The sequence below is a fragment of the Camelus bactrianus genome, chromosome 2 (assembly GCF_048773025.1).
Source record: "Camelus bactrianus isolate YW-2024 breed Bactrian camel chromosome 2, ASM4877302v1, whole genome shotgun sequence".
Taxonomy (NCBI): Eukaryota; Metazoa; Chordata; class Mammalia; order Artiodactyla; family Camelidae; genus Camelus; species Camelus bactrianus.
Genome location: NC_133540.1, coordinates 101,946,681 through 101,963,249, shown reverse-complemented (window position 1 = coordinate 101,963,249; position 16,569 = coordinate 101,946,681). Strand labels below are relative to the sequence as shown.

Sequence of the window (16,569 nt, the reverse complement as noted above, 5' to 3'; positions counted from 1 at the left end):
CCGTCAAGACACTCCGAAACCTTCAGACCACAGGGTGGCTGGAGGTAAGGGAAAGAGGGAAACTGAGCAATAGGGCATCTCATTAACGGGATGGAGATTTGAAAATACCAATTTCAGAGGAAGATGCTAACTCTGGAAATACTGAGCTACTCAGCTTCTCCCCCAATCTCCTGTTTGCCCCCAGCAGTGAAGAAGGGCAAGCGAGGGACTTGTGGGGTGATAGAACCAGAAGCACTGAAATCCAGGGGAACCATGGTGGGAAACGTGGCTCTCCCAGAACAAAACCAGAGCTGGCTTGTGGCAGAGGCACTGATGCTTGCTGTGCTGTCGGATTAAGATTTCTGCACCATCAGGAGGAAGGTTTCTGATGGGATTAGTTTTGTATCTTTTTTAAAAGTTTCACTATGCCTGGAATTATACTTGATGAGATTAATAAAGCAATTCTTATTTGTCTCTTTAACCTCCTGGAAGGTGAACTGAGTATTGTACTCCTATCCTGCAAGGAGCTGTCTGGGAAGAACTCCTTTTCCCTAAATAAAGCTTTAGGGCATTGTGAGGTTTTGAGATTTATGTGATTCCACACTCAAGTAACTCTAAAAATAGTGAATCCTAATGCAACTCTCGGCTGTCCTGGGAAGAATTCTATGGAAAACCTGACTGCTGAGCCCAGTACTCACATATGTCTATGCAGGCAGCTAGTCTATCCTCTCAATCCCCAGAAACCTGGCTTGGGGAACTGGTTTTTAGTGTAATTTCACACAACAGAACAATTGATACAAACAAGCTGGTGAATGTTGTGACAAAAACCGATTTTGTAACTTTTAAAAAATGCACTGTTTCTTCTCAATCTCTCCAGGTTATGCCCCAAATTAATGTTTTATGGCATGTTTAATTTCAACACTTTCAGCTATAATGTGCGTCTTTGGAAAATGATCAGCAGTAAGTTCTGGCTTCGCTCCCTTTCTGGGAGTAGTCAGCATTCCTCTGCAGATTTGCTTGCATCAATAAATTACTTTTAAAAGAGAGAGAGACTACAAACTACAAATGTGCACACAGAAGTTGTCGTAGTCTTACTCAAGAGTGAGTCCGTCTTTGTAGTGCATTGTTCTCAGAAGCTTCCCGCGGGAGGAAAGCTTCATTTTATGAATGGCTGGGACAGCTTCCTTGGGAATGCTCAGCCGGCCGCTTCTCTGATAAGCTCGGAGCTCGGAGCGCGCAGGGCTCGGTCAGGGAATGACAAGCAGCGCAAAAAAGCGCCTTACACTGCCATCCACCGGCCCCAAGCCGGTGGCATCCGGAGTGGGGCGCCCGCCAAAGGAGCTGGGAGAACGTCCCAGCAGGATCCGACACACCACCACCTTCCTCCCACCCGCGCAGCCCTCCGCCCCCCACCAAAGAGCGGGCACTGGTGCCCGGACACCGAGCAGCCGCGACCGCGCAGCAGCTAATGGATTCCTGGGCCCTCTTGACACACAAGAAGAAGGGCAGCGCAAATGAGACGTGGTCCCTGAGGGCTCAGGACCGTGAGGACCGTCCGTGGTGCTCTTCCCTACCTTTCCTCTCCCAAACCAGGGGCGACGCAGTCGCTTCACAGGACAAGGTCCGAGCCCGCCAAAGCCGGAGCAGCTCGAACCTGCGCCCCCCGGCGGCCGGCGCCAGGTGTGCTCAGGGTGAGGGTAAGCCTCAGACACAAAGTTTGCGCGCAGGGGACGCAGGAGTTGCCAGCACCCTACAAATGGGACCGGTTCGGCAATGCCCACGCTCAAAGAGTCCGGTGATAACCGGCACCACAGGTGGCAGGGGAACCGAGCGCGGGTCGGGCTCTAGGAGAGACGGAGACCCAGGCGCGCGCCGTTGGTAAAGGAGGCTTACGTCTGGGGCAGGCGAGGCTGCGCGGTCCTTCCAGATGCCGGGCGTCCGCGACGCTGGCGCCGAGAAGCCGTGGACCCCCAAGGGGCTGGTTGCGTCGGCTCCTTCTGTAGCCTCCTCAGGCACCCGGGCGCCCCCGAGTCCCCTTGACGCGTGAGGGGCGCCGGGTGGAAGAGGGACAGTGAGGACGCTTCTCCAAGGGTCGTGGCAACGCCCCTGACAAGGAGAGCTTGGTCTCCGTACCGATCCGACAACTGCTCTCAAAGAAACCCTACCCACGACCCTGGGAGGGTCCTGGACGCTGGGCGACCCGGATGGAGGACCGTGCGCCCGGGAACTGGTTGCGGGGTGCTGAGCGCGGGGCTGGGAAAGATGAAGCTCACCGACGGCGCGGTAAGAAGGTGGCGCGGAGGGGAGGGGAGTGCGGGGCGGGAGGGTTTGACCCTGAATTCATCTGGACTGAGAGGTCTTCCGACCTGTTTGACTGCAGAGCGCAGTTCGTGGGTCTTACCCGCTCTGGGGCCCTGGCTGGGCGGTAGCGCTCTTCCGGAGCAAGGGCAGGGGGCCGTTTCGTGGAGAACATGTCTCCCTTTTTCCTCTGTCCACTCTTATCTTGGTCGCTTTTCTCTCCTGTACGTGCCCCTGGGAGAGGCACTACAGATACCTTGCTCCTCGCTCAGGAAGAGACAAGTTGAACTTCAAGCGACAGAGGCCCCACATTTTGTCAGTTCGACAGATCCCACCCGCGGACCACTCCCTCCCCTCCCCCCGCGTCTCTGGGTCCCACCCATAAAACCCCTTAATGACAGATCCTCCGCAGCCCCACCTCTCTGCTTTCAAAGAAGTTATTTTTCTGGAGCGGACGGGAAGCCAAGCGGACTGCTAGTGCTCCAACCCGTGCCCACCCCCAAACTTAGACCCCGCGATGGCAGCACTGAAAGGATGAGACCAGAACGTGTGGGCTGTGGCAAACAGGAATTGGGAGCAAAGGAGTTACTTCTCGGCTCTCCGATATCTCACCACATGCTACTTTACTATCTTTTGGCGAGAAAGTCGCCAAATAAAATGAAAATAACTGTAGGCACTGGCAGTTAAAGGCCAAGTTTGTTATCTCAACGAAAATTTCGTTCCTAGGGCGAACATGATTTTCATTAAGCAAATGTAAATTTGCTTTCTGTTACGTGTTTAGTGAAGAAACTGCGTTTCCAAGACTGCCGGAGACTTTGCTGAGGCTGCAGGGAGCCGGGAGAACCCGAGCCCGCTTGCATGAACCTAGCAAGCGGTTTGCTGCGGAGGGCACCCACTGGGTGGACTCTGCGGGCCAGCAACTCGGGGTCTTCCTGTCATTCAGCGTCAAGGAGGGCACTGAAGGTATTTACAACGGTAAAGACTACCCAAGATAGTAGTCATAGGTTTGGCAGAAGAAAAAAAACATTGTGTTTTTCTTAGAAATTTTTTTTATCCAACTTCAGTCAAAATCTAATGACAATTTCAAAGTTGCTCATGAGGTTATCGAATAAATCTATCTCCATTATTCTGGAGGAGGCAATGCACAATTATCAAAGATATGTATCTGTTCCTTGAATATTAGAGCTGGGGGGGTGTAACTTGTAAAATTTGGGAGTGGGGATCAGTATTTTGTTTTTGAAGTGAAATGAGAAAGTAGAAAATACTGCAAGTGCATGGTACAATAACTGAAGTAGGGAGTTGAAGTAACCAGCCTGAGTTTACACAGCCAGCAAGCGCTGAGCTGGGATTCTGCAGAGGCCGTGTAATTTCAGGACTGTGTTCTTCTGAGATACTGCCCCATCACAGGTCATCACCGCAGGGACACCAGTCTGAAAATCAGGAGTCCAGGCAATTTGCCCACTAGCTCTACCTTGAGCAAATCCCCTAGGGTTTCCAGGCCAGTGAACTTGGTCTATAAAATAAGCATTGGAGTCAATCCTCAAAAGTTTCTACAGGCTTTCTGAAGCCACATATGAATGTGGCACTACTTCACCTCCTTTCTCTTCCACTTTCTGCCCTCTGGTGGAGGGTGCTAGAGAAACTGTGGAATTAAAGTAGCGAAATCAGTGAATTTGAGATAGCCAGAGTAGGTCAGGCTCCTCTCTTCTGGAGAACTGTTCTTCCGAGAACTAAAGCTGACTGCATTGATAGTGTAAAAAAGCATTCTTTAAACTTCCTATTAGCAAGAAAACCCAACCAGTTCTAGTTACCAGTGGTACCTGAGTAAATACTTGAGGTATTCTTTGCATGAGGATAAACAGCTGTTTTTATATTCTTTGTAACAAACCTCTGTAATGTAAGAAATCATAAAAAAAAGAAATCATAATTTGTATATGCAGAGGTCTCACAGTAATCTTCAATGACTTATTTGAATTATTCCTTTAAAAAAAATCGCCACACTTGCTTTTCAACTTAAAGAAACAATCATCATATACTTTCTTAAAATACTTTTCATTTTATAAAAAGAAAGTTATGGCCTTTTGAAAGGCAGAGACTTTAAAATAAATAAATAAATATTCATTTATTTATTTTAAAAATGAAGCAATTAACAGGCAAACTGAACCTGCAGCAGGGAGAGAGTTTATTTAAATTAAAAGGAGACAACAACATACCCGGAAGTGATACAGCCCAGCACACTGAAACATTCTGTGTATAAAAGTAGCCCCAGTAGATGTTCTGTTTGCCGTATTTAATTCTGGGGCATCAATCCCTTACTCAACACACCAGAGTAGTCACTGGGAAGAAGGTAATGAGAACTGGCCCATAAACAGTTGCAGAGGAATTTTATTTCTAGCACCTTGACGTACCTAAGTGCCAGTTTCTCCCACCACCGGGATCCCATGCTGCCATTTGACTGTCCAAATCCTGCCTGGTCTTGCTAGGGATAGTACCCCCTCAAGGACCACGACCACATGAGCAAATACTGAGGTGCCTCAGTTCACAATATTTTTTTCTGACTTGTGAATCAATTTGCAAGAGAAGTTATGACATTTAAGTCACATTATCTGTATTATTATAGCTAAGAATTTCTAAGCACTGTCAGGCACTTTACAAAGTGTCATGTATATTTTCTCAGTTTTTAATTCTTAAACTTAAGTTTCTTCTGTTGTAAAATGAGAATAGCCCCACCTCATAGGTTGTCATGGGAATTAAATAAACATATAAAGGATTTAATATAGCCACAGACACATAATCTTGGCTAACACTTATTGGACATTTGCTATTATCTCTTCTTGTTTCTCTTTTACAGATGAGGAGGAACCTGAGTCTCACAGAAGTTAAATAATTGCCCAAGATCTCACAACTAGAAAAGGGCAGAACCCGAATTAGAGCCCAGTCTGGAACTAGACTGACCTCTTAACCTCTACCTTCAATAGTACAATTATTAAGACAGTAATGAAAAATGCCCCCAAAGTTTACGGCCTAGAATTACTGTGAATTCATTCATTCACCCATCAAATATTTACCGAGCACTGCAGTGGATTGAATAGTGTACCCTGCCAAAATTAATGTCCACCTGGAACCCAAAAATATAATCTTCCTTGTTTGGAAATAGGGTCTTTGTAGAGGTAACCAGGTAAAATTTAATTATCCTGGAATAGGGTGGGCCCTAAATAGTGTTCTTCGAAGAGACAGAAAAAGATACACAGACATGGAAAAGAAGACCGTGTGGAGATGGAGGCGACATCAGAGTGATGTGTCTACGAACCGAGAAGTGCCAAGGAGAGACGCCCAGCACCAGAAGCTAGGAGAGGCAGGGAGTGGTCTCTGAGTCTCCAGAAGGAACCAACCCTGCTGATACTTTGATTTTGGACTTCTGGCCTCCTGAACTGTGAGAGGATAAATTTCTGTTGCTTCAAGCCCCTCTGTTTGTGATCATTTGTCATGGCAGCCCTAAGAAACCAATACCAGCATCTGCTACGTGGCTGGGGTCACAGCAGTAAACAAAACCACACCCCTGCCCGCACGGAGCTTAGCTTGCCTTCTGGTGAAGGAGACAGACAATAAACACGTGTAGAGTACAATGACACATGCTGTGCAGGGCTATGAGGAAAAATACATACGAAGCTAGAGAATGGCCAGGTGAGGGTGAGGAGGGTAGTCAGGGAATGTCTCTCTAGAGGGGTTTTAACTCAAATGAATCTGGACTGTGGAATTCCAGGCTACATGTGGGTAATTTAGCACCACTGAAATACATGCCCTCACATTAACTGGAAAGAAAACTTGACATGAACAGCAGCAGCTCAGCAAACAACGGGCCCAAACTTGCCCAACAGACCAAGATTCTGAAATACATGAAAACAGTTTCCCCGACGGACACCCTTAAGAGTTCCTGGAAAGCAGAGGGGTTCCCAGCTCCTCTCATTGCTCCCAAATTCACTTCTCTTCTAGGAAGTAGCAACCAGTACTCTGCTTTTCCCTCCTGTGTGGCTAACTTCATACATAGACCCTAAGGTCCAAGGCTTAGGGTGGTCTAGTCACTGTCACTCAGCAAACCACATTTTTATGTCATTGGTGGCTATTTGGTAACTTTTCCATCCCTTCTCTAATTGGCTTAGATTGAGCAAAAAGATCAACATGTACCACTTTTTTTCCATCAGAACAAATTCGGGTGAATTATTTAGACAAAATTTTAATTTCATTTGACCTTAAAGAGCTTATTTATTTCCTCTGTTCTCTTGTACTCACCGCACAGCAGTCATGGCAGTACCCTCAGGCCGCTCCTTCAGGGCCGTGGGGAGCTGTGGGAACAGAGGCCTGAACCCCAGTGTGAATCCCAGCACCACCAGTACCCCCGGCCGGGGCTGCCTCCCAACTCGCCTCCTTCCCTGCTCTGACCCTGGCCTCCTTACAGTCTTTCCTCCACACAGCAGCTAGGAGACAGTTACCTTAAAAGAACAATAACCAACAGCTATTCTCCACTTAAACCTTCCACTGCTGCCCACTGCAACTCAAAGAAAATCCAAAGTGCATACCCTGTCTATCAAGCACCCTGTGAACTGGCCCTAGACCCTGCCTCCCTGTCACTCATGAAGCTCCAGCCGCGCCAGCCCCCCTGTCGGTCCCGCCGCCCTTCCAAGCATCTCCCACCTCAGTGAGTTTGTGCTTGCAGCTTTCTCTCCCTCACAGACTTTTCCCTCAGATTTTCAAGTCAAGGTCACTCAGGTCACAGCTCAAATGACCCCATCTCAGAGGGACTTTCCCAAGTAAAGTAGCTAGTGCCTTTTCACCCCCCTCCTTCATCACTTTCTGTAATATTTCTCTCATTTTAATACCACTTATCATACATGAAATCATGTTCGTTTTATTGTGTATCTATTTCCTGCCTGCTCTCCTCCACTCCTTAGCAGCTCCCCAAGAGAAAGGATCACCATCATCTCCAGTAGCTAGAAAGTTCCATCCTGCAGCAAAGGCATCTGTTGACTGAATAAATGAATGAACGGTTGTGTGACTTTGGGTTAATTAATTAAGCTCCGAGCTACTAGCCAGCAAAACAGCAAACTGCATAACTGTCATTCACTCAATTGCCTTCCTCTGCTCACTAAATTCTTCTGCACAAATCAGAAAGAAAACTTAGCAAGAACAGAAGTCCAACAAGCAGACATGAACTAGGCTTCAGGTTTGTTTATTAGGCCAAGACTGAAATACATTACAAGAGCTTCCCCACTTGGACACCTAAACATTCATATTCTTTAATATTCATTTTATGGTAGAGTAAGGTAAGGACTTGAGGGTAACAGCTCTAATTTAGAGCTTCTGAACTGGGCTGAAACACCAACCCAGGAACTCTAACATTGAGAAAGGTAAAAAAAGAAATCTAAAATTAAAACAAAAGTACCATAAAGAAAGGGATGACTGCCCTTCCACTTCAGACACCAGCTAATATTTAATTAAGGAGCATAACATTAAACAAACTAAGTCAGTAAAAATTTTAAAATCCTTCTTTGTACGTCTGTTTAAAACATACTTCTACCCTTTTTAGTGCCTATCAACTACCATGTTTTACACCAAGCATTAGAGTTTCACACATTGATAAAATTATAGGCTCCTGAATATTTTAAATAGTAAATATTCTAGTTTAAAAATTTGGTATGAAAAAATTTAATGAAAACATTAATTATACAAAAATTAAATAGCAAAATCATTTAAAATGACTTACAATTCAAACATATTTGGCTGGCTTACTGATATTTCTCTATCAGCTTGTTTTCATAAGAACTATTTCCAGCTGGGAAAAAAAATCTATAGGATCACAGTAAGAAGAAATGAAAATAAAGTACATAAAGCTATTCATAAGCCCTGTGCTCAGTATATATTGCTCATAAATATTAGTTTTTTTTATTATTACTTTGAAAAAACACAAACAAGTTTTACAAAACATTCCAACTTCAGTTAAAAGCTTCCTACACAAGAAATAGCCACATGTGAGAAATCTAGCTTGGCATTTTTTGAAAGCAATTATTTTTCCCTCTGAGGAACATACTACATAAAATTTTATTTCAATAACTGATAAAAATTCCTAATAAACCAATTTCCGGACTCTAATTATGTAGCTTTGTGTTACAATTTAAGAGGTCTTTTAGAGAATTTTTTTTTTAAAGTACGAAGTTACATGATCAAGAAAAGTACCTATTAATAAGTAACCAAAACATTGTGAACTATTCCTCTTACTGCACATATGGCTCGGTTTCATATTAATTTTGCCAAAAAAAAAAAGATGTTGGTTTAAAACAGTAAATGAACAGTTATGTTAATACAGGGAAGCACAATGAACAACTAACGTGTCAGCCTGCCACTGGCTATGCCTTACGAAATACGTTACAATTTCAGTCATGCTTTTACTATTAAACAAGGTTATATTGCCACTTCTAGTATGCTGATTAAGGTAAACTTTAACATCCTATCCCTCTAACAGAAACTTGTAGAGAAATACAGAGATGAATGTGAATACATATCACGTTCTATAACATTCACTTTCTAATATTCCAAATTTAACAATTTCTCTAAATCTAATCTGAGGTATAGTAACAGATCAAAAATTTTTTAATCCCCATCATGGGCTATGCACCACGCAAACACTAACACCACAACTGCACAGACTGGAAGGAGACAGTATTTATATTTTTGCCATAGCGTTAGCTCAACTGCCACTTCATCTCTCTTTCTGTTCTTCTTCCGACGACCCTTCAGTCTGTTTTCAAAAGCCTCTAGTTCAGCCTAAATCAAAACAGAAACATTTTTATTAAATTCAATGCATGTATTGATTTGAAATTTCTCACTTGGATAAAAATAAATTTGGGAAATGTTTTCATAGTAATAGTATATAATAAATACATTGATTTGATTTTTTAAAAAAAAAAAAACCATCTCTCCAATACTGACTGTGTTCAACAAATTCAGAGTTTAGGTAGGCAGAGAGCGAATGGGGGAGTAAAGGAAGAGGTTACTTCAGACTGAGGCCTGCCTTTGATACTAAGTGTAGAAACATCTGACTTAAAATACAGACAATGGTTTTATACATCAACACCACTCTAGTTTTTTACAATGTTGGTAATAAACATTAATGGCCTGTATGAAAGAAATTCAAGTAAGTAAACAGAAAAAAGCTGCCAGAAATTGATTCTGCTCTTTTTCAAATACATTTAAAAACACAGAGAAAAATTCTTCAGGGGAAAAATTCTTCATGTTTTGAATCAAAATGACTATTTTAGAAAGTAGAATTGTATTAAAACTGGTTCTAAGAAAGGAAACTAGATGACACGCATTATAAAATGTGAATTTTTAGTCTATTAGTAAGAACTTATTAAACTTTAATACATGATAATGTGACATGATACACTAAAACGTGATACTAGTTAACTAAAATATATATGTAATATTCATGCAAGATTCTGTAAATGTTTCTTTAACAGAAGGAAATATAAACTTCAGTTAACATATCCATGACTTTGCTTATAAACCACTTGGAAAAAGCCTTTGAAAAAGACCTAATCATATTCTTAATTTAATACAAAGTTGCATTCTTCAATGAAGCAAAATGTCAAAATATTCTCAAGTGGTTGTTGATAAACAACAAAAGGTCAAACTATATTAAAAGCAGCCAAACTTGAGAACCACTGACACAGCAGAGAAAACACTGATGCTTTAATAATGACCCATAGTCATCAAGCATAGTTTATATAATGTTCTATATACTCTGTTTTAAAGGTCAGTAAATTAGGACCACATTTAAGATTTCTACCCATAGTGCTTTATAAAAAAGGGAGGAAAGGACACCCTAAACTATTCTTAATAATTTAATCTCCAAGGATTCCAGTCATTCCTTGTTTTACTGTATTAGCTCTGATAACTTATTTTTCAATTTTAGGTAAATCAATTCTATAGAACCATAAAAATCCAGATGTCATTTTAGCCCACCTTTGCTACATGAGTAGTTTCTAATGCATTTCCCTCAGTTCATGCAAATTTCAATTTCTTCATTCATAAAGGCAGCAGTTTGCATATAATATACCCTGCTTAATAAGTATAAAGCATCTCAAAATGCAAACTGACGAACAATTACATGTTACTATGAGAAAGTTAAGCCACTCTTTCGAGTATATGATCAATAAATACAGTATTTAAACAAACAGGGGGTATCAAGAACATACTTCTTATCTAGGTAATAACAAAGAACAGGTAATTCTGCATTCAAGAATCTAAAGGGGAAATAAGAGGGTGTATTATTAAAAGAAATGTACTGGTGAGTAAACAGCACTTATTTGCCACAGATAATCTACAACTCAGAAAAAAGCAGACCTCAAATAATTTTAGATGAGGGAAGACACACACTCCAGGAGATGCCTTAGAATGGATGCTGCCATGCCCTGCCCTCTGCCCCCTGAACCAGGAGGAGTCACCTCTGGAGAAAGGGTGAAACTGGCAAGGAAGTAAACTGGGAATATACAAGGCCCCATGCTTCATCAGAGGTTCAGTTTACCTGGACTGAAGTTAAGTGTGGCTAATTTCTGTTTTATAGAATTATATTTTCAGTCCAGAATAAAGCTGACCAGACCCTAGTCTGTATGTTTCCATATACCTTGTGTTTGCATAAAAATAATGATGCAAAAAAGACACAAATGGGGTATTTTGTTTAGTTACCTGTTGCCTTCGTTTTTCCTCTTCAAGAGCAGCTTTGGCTTCTGCTTCTTTTATCTGTTTAGACATTTAAAAGTAAATTAACACTGTAAACATCAAATTTTATATAGAATTTTAACATCTTTCCTCCCAGGCTCCACTAACCTATAACAACTTTTGGAAACTTCATATTGGAAATTATTTAAAGAAACATAAATGTTGTACTGAGAAGTGTTACCAAGGTACTGTCTAACAGACTGGGGGTGAGGGGAGTCAGGGCGTTATACCTTACCTAAATACTTCAGCTTAACAAATTTAACAGATATTAGATCACAATTCAAAGAGTATTATAACATTGTAAACTGAAATACTTTCAAACTGGACTTTTTCTCTTAAGTCACCACACTAAGACTCTAAAATCAATTCTCAAATACCACTCTTTGCCTAGAGTTGAAATTGATCATTTTCCTAAAATGCCCTATCTGGAAGAGAATCCTTAGTTTCAAACAAAACCAAGACTTTATTCATTGATTGAGTTGATGGAGGGACACAGTGACACTAGACATAATCCAAACAGCAAAGAGTCACAACATCTTATTTTTGTATTATTTTAACCTAATTTTCAGGAGGCTCACACTAACATTAAGAGACACAACTATGTTCCAGAGCATATACACTAACTGGTACAGAGGATGGAAAAATCTTGCACACACCAGACAATAAGAAGCACACCGAGGATTCAAATAGGCCTATAAATCAGGCTTTTATCACAGAAGCAAAAACAGAAAGAATGAGATTTTGAGTGATTCATAATAAGCACATAAATTAATGCACAAAATAGAGACAGGCCACTAGCACATTAAAAATGACATTTAACGTGACATTACCTCAGACGCCTTCCGCTTCATTTCCTTGCACGTTGTGTCACATTCTATGGAAATTTGATTTTCACGTACTTTGCTGCACTGCAATTCCTACAAACAAAATTTTTAAAAATTTGACTTTAAAAGATTTTCCCTCAAAGTCCTAACTGTATGCCATAAAAAAAGCAAAATTTCTCTAGGAGCTTGAAATCATGCATATTATTTAAGTCATGTTCATTCATATTTAATGATGATATGGCTGCAAGCGTTAGTGTCACTATCAACTTAACGTGATTTCACTTTTATTCTTTATTTCTCTTTATTGTTTCTTGTTATTCTTCTAAAGCTTCCAGGGAATAAATGTTCTAGAGTAGTGCCATCCAATACAGCTTTCTGAATGAAAATGTTCTAAATCTGCATGACTCAAACGAGGAGCACTTACCGCATATGGCCACTGAGCACTGAAAATGTGGCGAGTGAAGTCGACGAACTCAATGTCATCTATTATTTAATAGATGATATAGTTTAATGCTAAGTCATTAAAATTCTAATTTAAATAGCCATATGTGGTTAGTGGCTACCAACACAGTGCAGTTCTAAATGGACAGCTACAAATTTTTCTCTCAACCATTTAACCTTTTAAAAAAAAGTTCAGATGAAAATCATTCTAAAGCTTACAGCTGCACTTCACTGCCTCCTTAACGAAATAAAAACTAATCACTCTTTTCTTGATGACGTGACATTAACACGATGATCAATTTGTGTACTATTCTGTAATAAAATAAATGGTCCTTATTTTAAAGTCTTCGACTTTGCTTTTGTAGATCTTTCATCTACCTTTTATTCATTCCATCTTTCTTGCTGCCAGATGTCACTTTTGCTATAAATGTACCTACTTGTATCAATTGCTCCTTCCTCACAACACCCTCAGACACCAGTTTTTTTGTTCAAATCTACTAGAGTAAGGAAATGAGATCAAATCCTATGAAGTACAGAATTTCATTACCTAGAAGGTTTCCCCCCTTTAGTCCTTTATTTTTGGCTGAGGTTGGTGATAAATACAATCTTGTCCTCCAAGGATAGTCCAGACAAATGAAAAATAACATGGACAAACATTAGAGACAAAAATAAATACTCTGTGTTTGTGGACGTTAAGTCTATAAGCCTGGAAGAAGGATCATATCTTTTCTCATTCAAAAGGTACTTACAAGAGTACCTATGACATGCCAAGCACTGTGTCAGGGTCAGGGGGACACAATAAGGAAATAAAACAGTATGGTAAGTGCTAAACCAATAGTAATAATAGCAGCTACTATTTACTAAACATGACGTGAGAATTCAGAGAGGCTCTTCCTTCATAAGTTTTGCTGAAAGGTATGCAGTCTGTTTCCAATCGTTACTTTTTGCCCTTTTACTCCTCTATTATCACCATTTTACCTTAAAATGAATTCTTTCCAAGTTTGAATGTTATTTTATAATTTTATAAGGCTGTGTGCATGTGAGGTCTCTTTAAGGAAACATTTTCACAACATAATACTGATGGCAAAAACTTTTATAAATAAAAGCAACAAAAGTTAATCCTGACCATCTCTTACATGATGAAACTTACTTTATTACTCACATTGTGCTCCTTGTATGAAGACCTCAAATCTAGAACACATTGACTCTACCCAAAAAAGGGCACTTAACTTGATTTCAATATAAAATAATCCTCTTCTACTATTAAATTGCAAAAAACTAAACTGCCCTCAAAAAGCTGATTTTTAAAAGATGCAATTACAGAAATAGGCCAATAATAGTAAGATTCTAAGAAATAAGACCTTAAAATTAAAAGGCAAAAAATAAAGCCAAAGAACTATCAAAACACAGACAAAAAAAAATCAAAACAAAAAATAACAAAAATGTACACAGCAAGGAATTTTCAATAACTTAAAATATTTACCTTTTTTATTCTTTTACAAGGACATCTAAGTTTCACCTTCTGGTTACAATTAAAGGGACATGCACCAGGATGGCACATTTCTTTGCATCGATGACCACAAGGAAGCTAAAATAAAACAATTACATATTTATATTTTAGCCATACTCTACCTCCTCTTCCTGTCAACTATTTTAAGAGTCCATCACAAAACAGCCAATCAATCCTGGATAATTAGCTAATTTTTTAACTTTTTTCTTTTAGATATAAATTACCTTAATTCCCAGAAATGTTAAATATTTTCCCCCGGTCCACTCCAGGAGTACATCTTACGTCACCCTTGAGGCTAGTTATAGCCACGTGACGAAGTTCCGGCCAATGGACTGTAAGCATAAATGTTTCCGTGTCTTAAAGCTTTTCAAGAGCACATATCCATGTTCTACCCTCCCCAGTGTTCTGGAAATGAGGACATCCTGAGCAACAGCAGAAGCCGTGTGTCAGAGAGAGCAGAGCTGCCCTGCTAACTTGGGCCCCTGGATCAATACACGGAGCGCAGTGACACATCTACCTCCCCTGTCCTGCTACGCGAGAAGAAAGAAAACTTCCTTGTCCTTAAGCAGGTTTTTAAAAATTTATTTTTATTGAAGTACAGTCAGTTTACAATGTTGTATCAGCACTGTTTTGTGATACAACTGCTTAGGCTTTTACTCTACAAGGCTTGCCACTATATATTAAAACGTACTAAATAGGCAGCCAAACCAATTCAGTAACTGCCATGATGATGTCTACGCGCTACTTGACTAGCTTCTTATCCTAGTCAAACTTTCAGGTGAAATGGTCTTTCCTTCTTTCTATTCAAACCTTATCCAAATTTCAAAACACAGCTTAAATCACCATAAAAGCATGATACGAGTTTGCCTACATTTGAATAGTAACAGTAACAGTATAAGAAATCCATAAATCTATTTCTAAACTGCTATGACATTGCTTGGATTAGCTTGAACTTAAAAAAAAAAATTAAGCACTTCATATATTTCTGTGTCTCCAACCAGAATGTAAATAAAAGAGAGCCATTGGTTAGTGGTTAAATTCCAAAGTCAGACTGCCTGGAACTGAATCCCAGATTCCCTGTCGACTAGCTGTGTCTGGGGCCTTGGGGCAAGCAAGCCACCTGACTTTTCTGTGCTTCACATGTAAAACTGGGAAGAGTAATAGAGCTTCATAAAGCTGCTGTGAGGATTAAATGTACTTAATATATTTAGCTATTATAATGAAAGTTATTATTCTAAGTTAGTTAAGAGCAATGATCTTATATTTCTTTGTGTCTCATATTCATTAACAAAGATAACTTAAAAACAGTGGACACCTCAATAAACACTTAAATTCTCAAATTCTGATCTTTATGACTCACCAGATTGATCCTTCAAATTATTGACTCTACCCTCTTTAAGAAATTCAGAATCCTCTTCTACTGTCTTTCATCTCTCTCTAGTATGCAACTTGGTTTCTTGTTCTTTAATTTTTAGCTGAGACATTCATACCAAAACTAAATTTGGATCACACTGTGCATTTTCACTAATCCTACCACAGGACAGTGCTGCCAGAATGAGCTCCACACTAGCCATTCCTGGGCCACTTCAGTTTTGTTTTTCTCTGCACCTAATACCAGGCCCTCAACACTGCTTAATAAGCTCAATATTCATTCATTATCAAGTAACTTGCCTCAAAGTGGTTGTTTCGAGTGTTCCTTCACTTCCCTCTCCCCTTCATCCCTGCCAGTGTCTCTAGCCTGACTTCATAGACACAACAAACATTTGGCATTAGCTCTCCACCTATCCCTTCTTCCCCTCAAAATAAGTCTCTTAATCTGGGAGGGAATTACATCAGTAATCTTCTCTACTTTAACTTTAAATCAACGATTCTGAAGTGGAAAGTGAATAGGGAAGCATATCAGAATCAATAAGGGAAGATCTGTTTGACATTACCCAGAATCATAGCCACAGTGTGACCTCTTACTGATCAGTATTCTGTCTCTTCCATGTGTTGGGGCTGACGAAAGGCAAAGAATCTTCCGTCTAGATGTTACATCTGTCTGCCTCCTAAAAGACTTCATGCTGACTCTTCACAATTTCAGCAACATCTTGAAAACCTCTCTTTTCTCTGGCTCGGTCTTCTGACCTCAAAATGTATCTCTTTTCTCTAATCCTTCATTTGATCCTGTCATCTCATCTAATAATTATTCCATGAATCTCCTTGCTTTTCACATCCAGTGTTGGGAGAAGTTATAGAAGACATAAATTGGGACTGCCTGATTTACCACAACGCCCCCAGGAGCGATGGCCACGGGTAAGCTACCTGCGCTAGCTTCCTGTCTGTTGCTGCCTATGCCAAGGGAGGCCCTGATCCCAAAGTGAGCCAGATTCCCTCTCCCGATCATCGGAAAACGTGAAAGGGAGAGGTGGTGGTTTGAACAGAGTCATCTCACTCAGAGCCCCCCAAGCTCCTGCTGCCAAGCCCCCTGGGGCTGTCCAGATACTGCCCTTCCCAAAATTTGGCTGAACAGCATTTCCTTTGTAATCTGTGAACTGTCCCCCAATACCCTCCAAATACATCTTCTTCTTGCAATAAGTGAGCCAAACTTATTTCTGCAGACTGCAAGGAGGAGAACTGAAACTCATCCAGAAGTATGCTGTGCTCATATCCAACATATGTCCCACAGGCAAAGCAACGCTATTAATCCCGAAAAGGTATTCAGACTCACTAGAAATCAGGGAAATGTAAATTAAAATCATG

At 40.7% G+C, this 16,569-nt stretch overlaps 2 protein-coding genes and 1 long non-coding RNA gene across 10 annotated transcripts in view; 1 reads left to right on the top strand and 2 right to left on the bottom strand.

Annotated features, from left to right (window-relative positions):
- The window catches only part of CORIN (corin, serine peptidase), a 222,448-nt gene extending 219,383 nt beyond the window's left edge, over positions 1-3,065 (bottom strand). For 4 of the 6 annotated variants that reach the window (XM_074348354.1, XM_074348360.1, XM_074348358.1 and 1 more), the window contains exon 1: positions 2,381-3,065. In XM_074348354.1, coding sequence (XP_074204455.1) covers positions 2,381-2,452 — 72 coding nt within the window. In that variant the 5' untranslated portion in view covers positions 2,453-3,065. Of the gene's footprint in view, positions 1-1,553; positions 1,682-1,872; positions 2,000-2,380 lie in introns of those variants that run through there. The other 2 variants (XM_074348362.1, XM_074348366.1) reach the window with 2 other exon arrangements.
- LOC105074915 (uncharacterized) lies at positions 1,675-7,324 on the top strand. The gene is made up of 3 exons (XR_835822.3): positions 1,675-2,262; positions 3,059-3,240; positions 5,129-7,324. It is a non-coding gene; the product is annotated as an uncharacterized LOC105074915 (long non-coding RNA).
- Positions 7,325-7,488: 164 nt separating this feature from the next.
- Positions 7,489-16,569, bottom strand: part of NFXL1 (nuclear transcription factor, X-box binding like 1) — a 48,453-nt gene continuing 39,372 nt past the window's right edge. For all 3 annotated transcript variants that reach the window (XM_074348374.1, XM_010962593.3, XM_074348380.1), the window contains exons 20-23: positions 13,801-13,905; positions 11,883-11,969; positions 11,020-11,073; positions 7,489-9,096 (exon numbers count right to left, since the gene is read on the bottom strand). In XM_074348374.1, the coding sequence (XP_074204475.1) occupies positions 8,923-9,096; positions 11,020-11,073; positions 11,883-11,969; positions 13,801-13,905 (420 nt within the window). In that variant the 3' untranslated portion in view covers positions 7,489-8,922. The remainder of the gene's footprint in view (positions 9,097-11,019; positions 11,074-11,882; positions 11,970-13,800; positions 13,906-16,569) is intronic.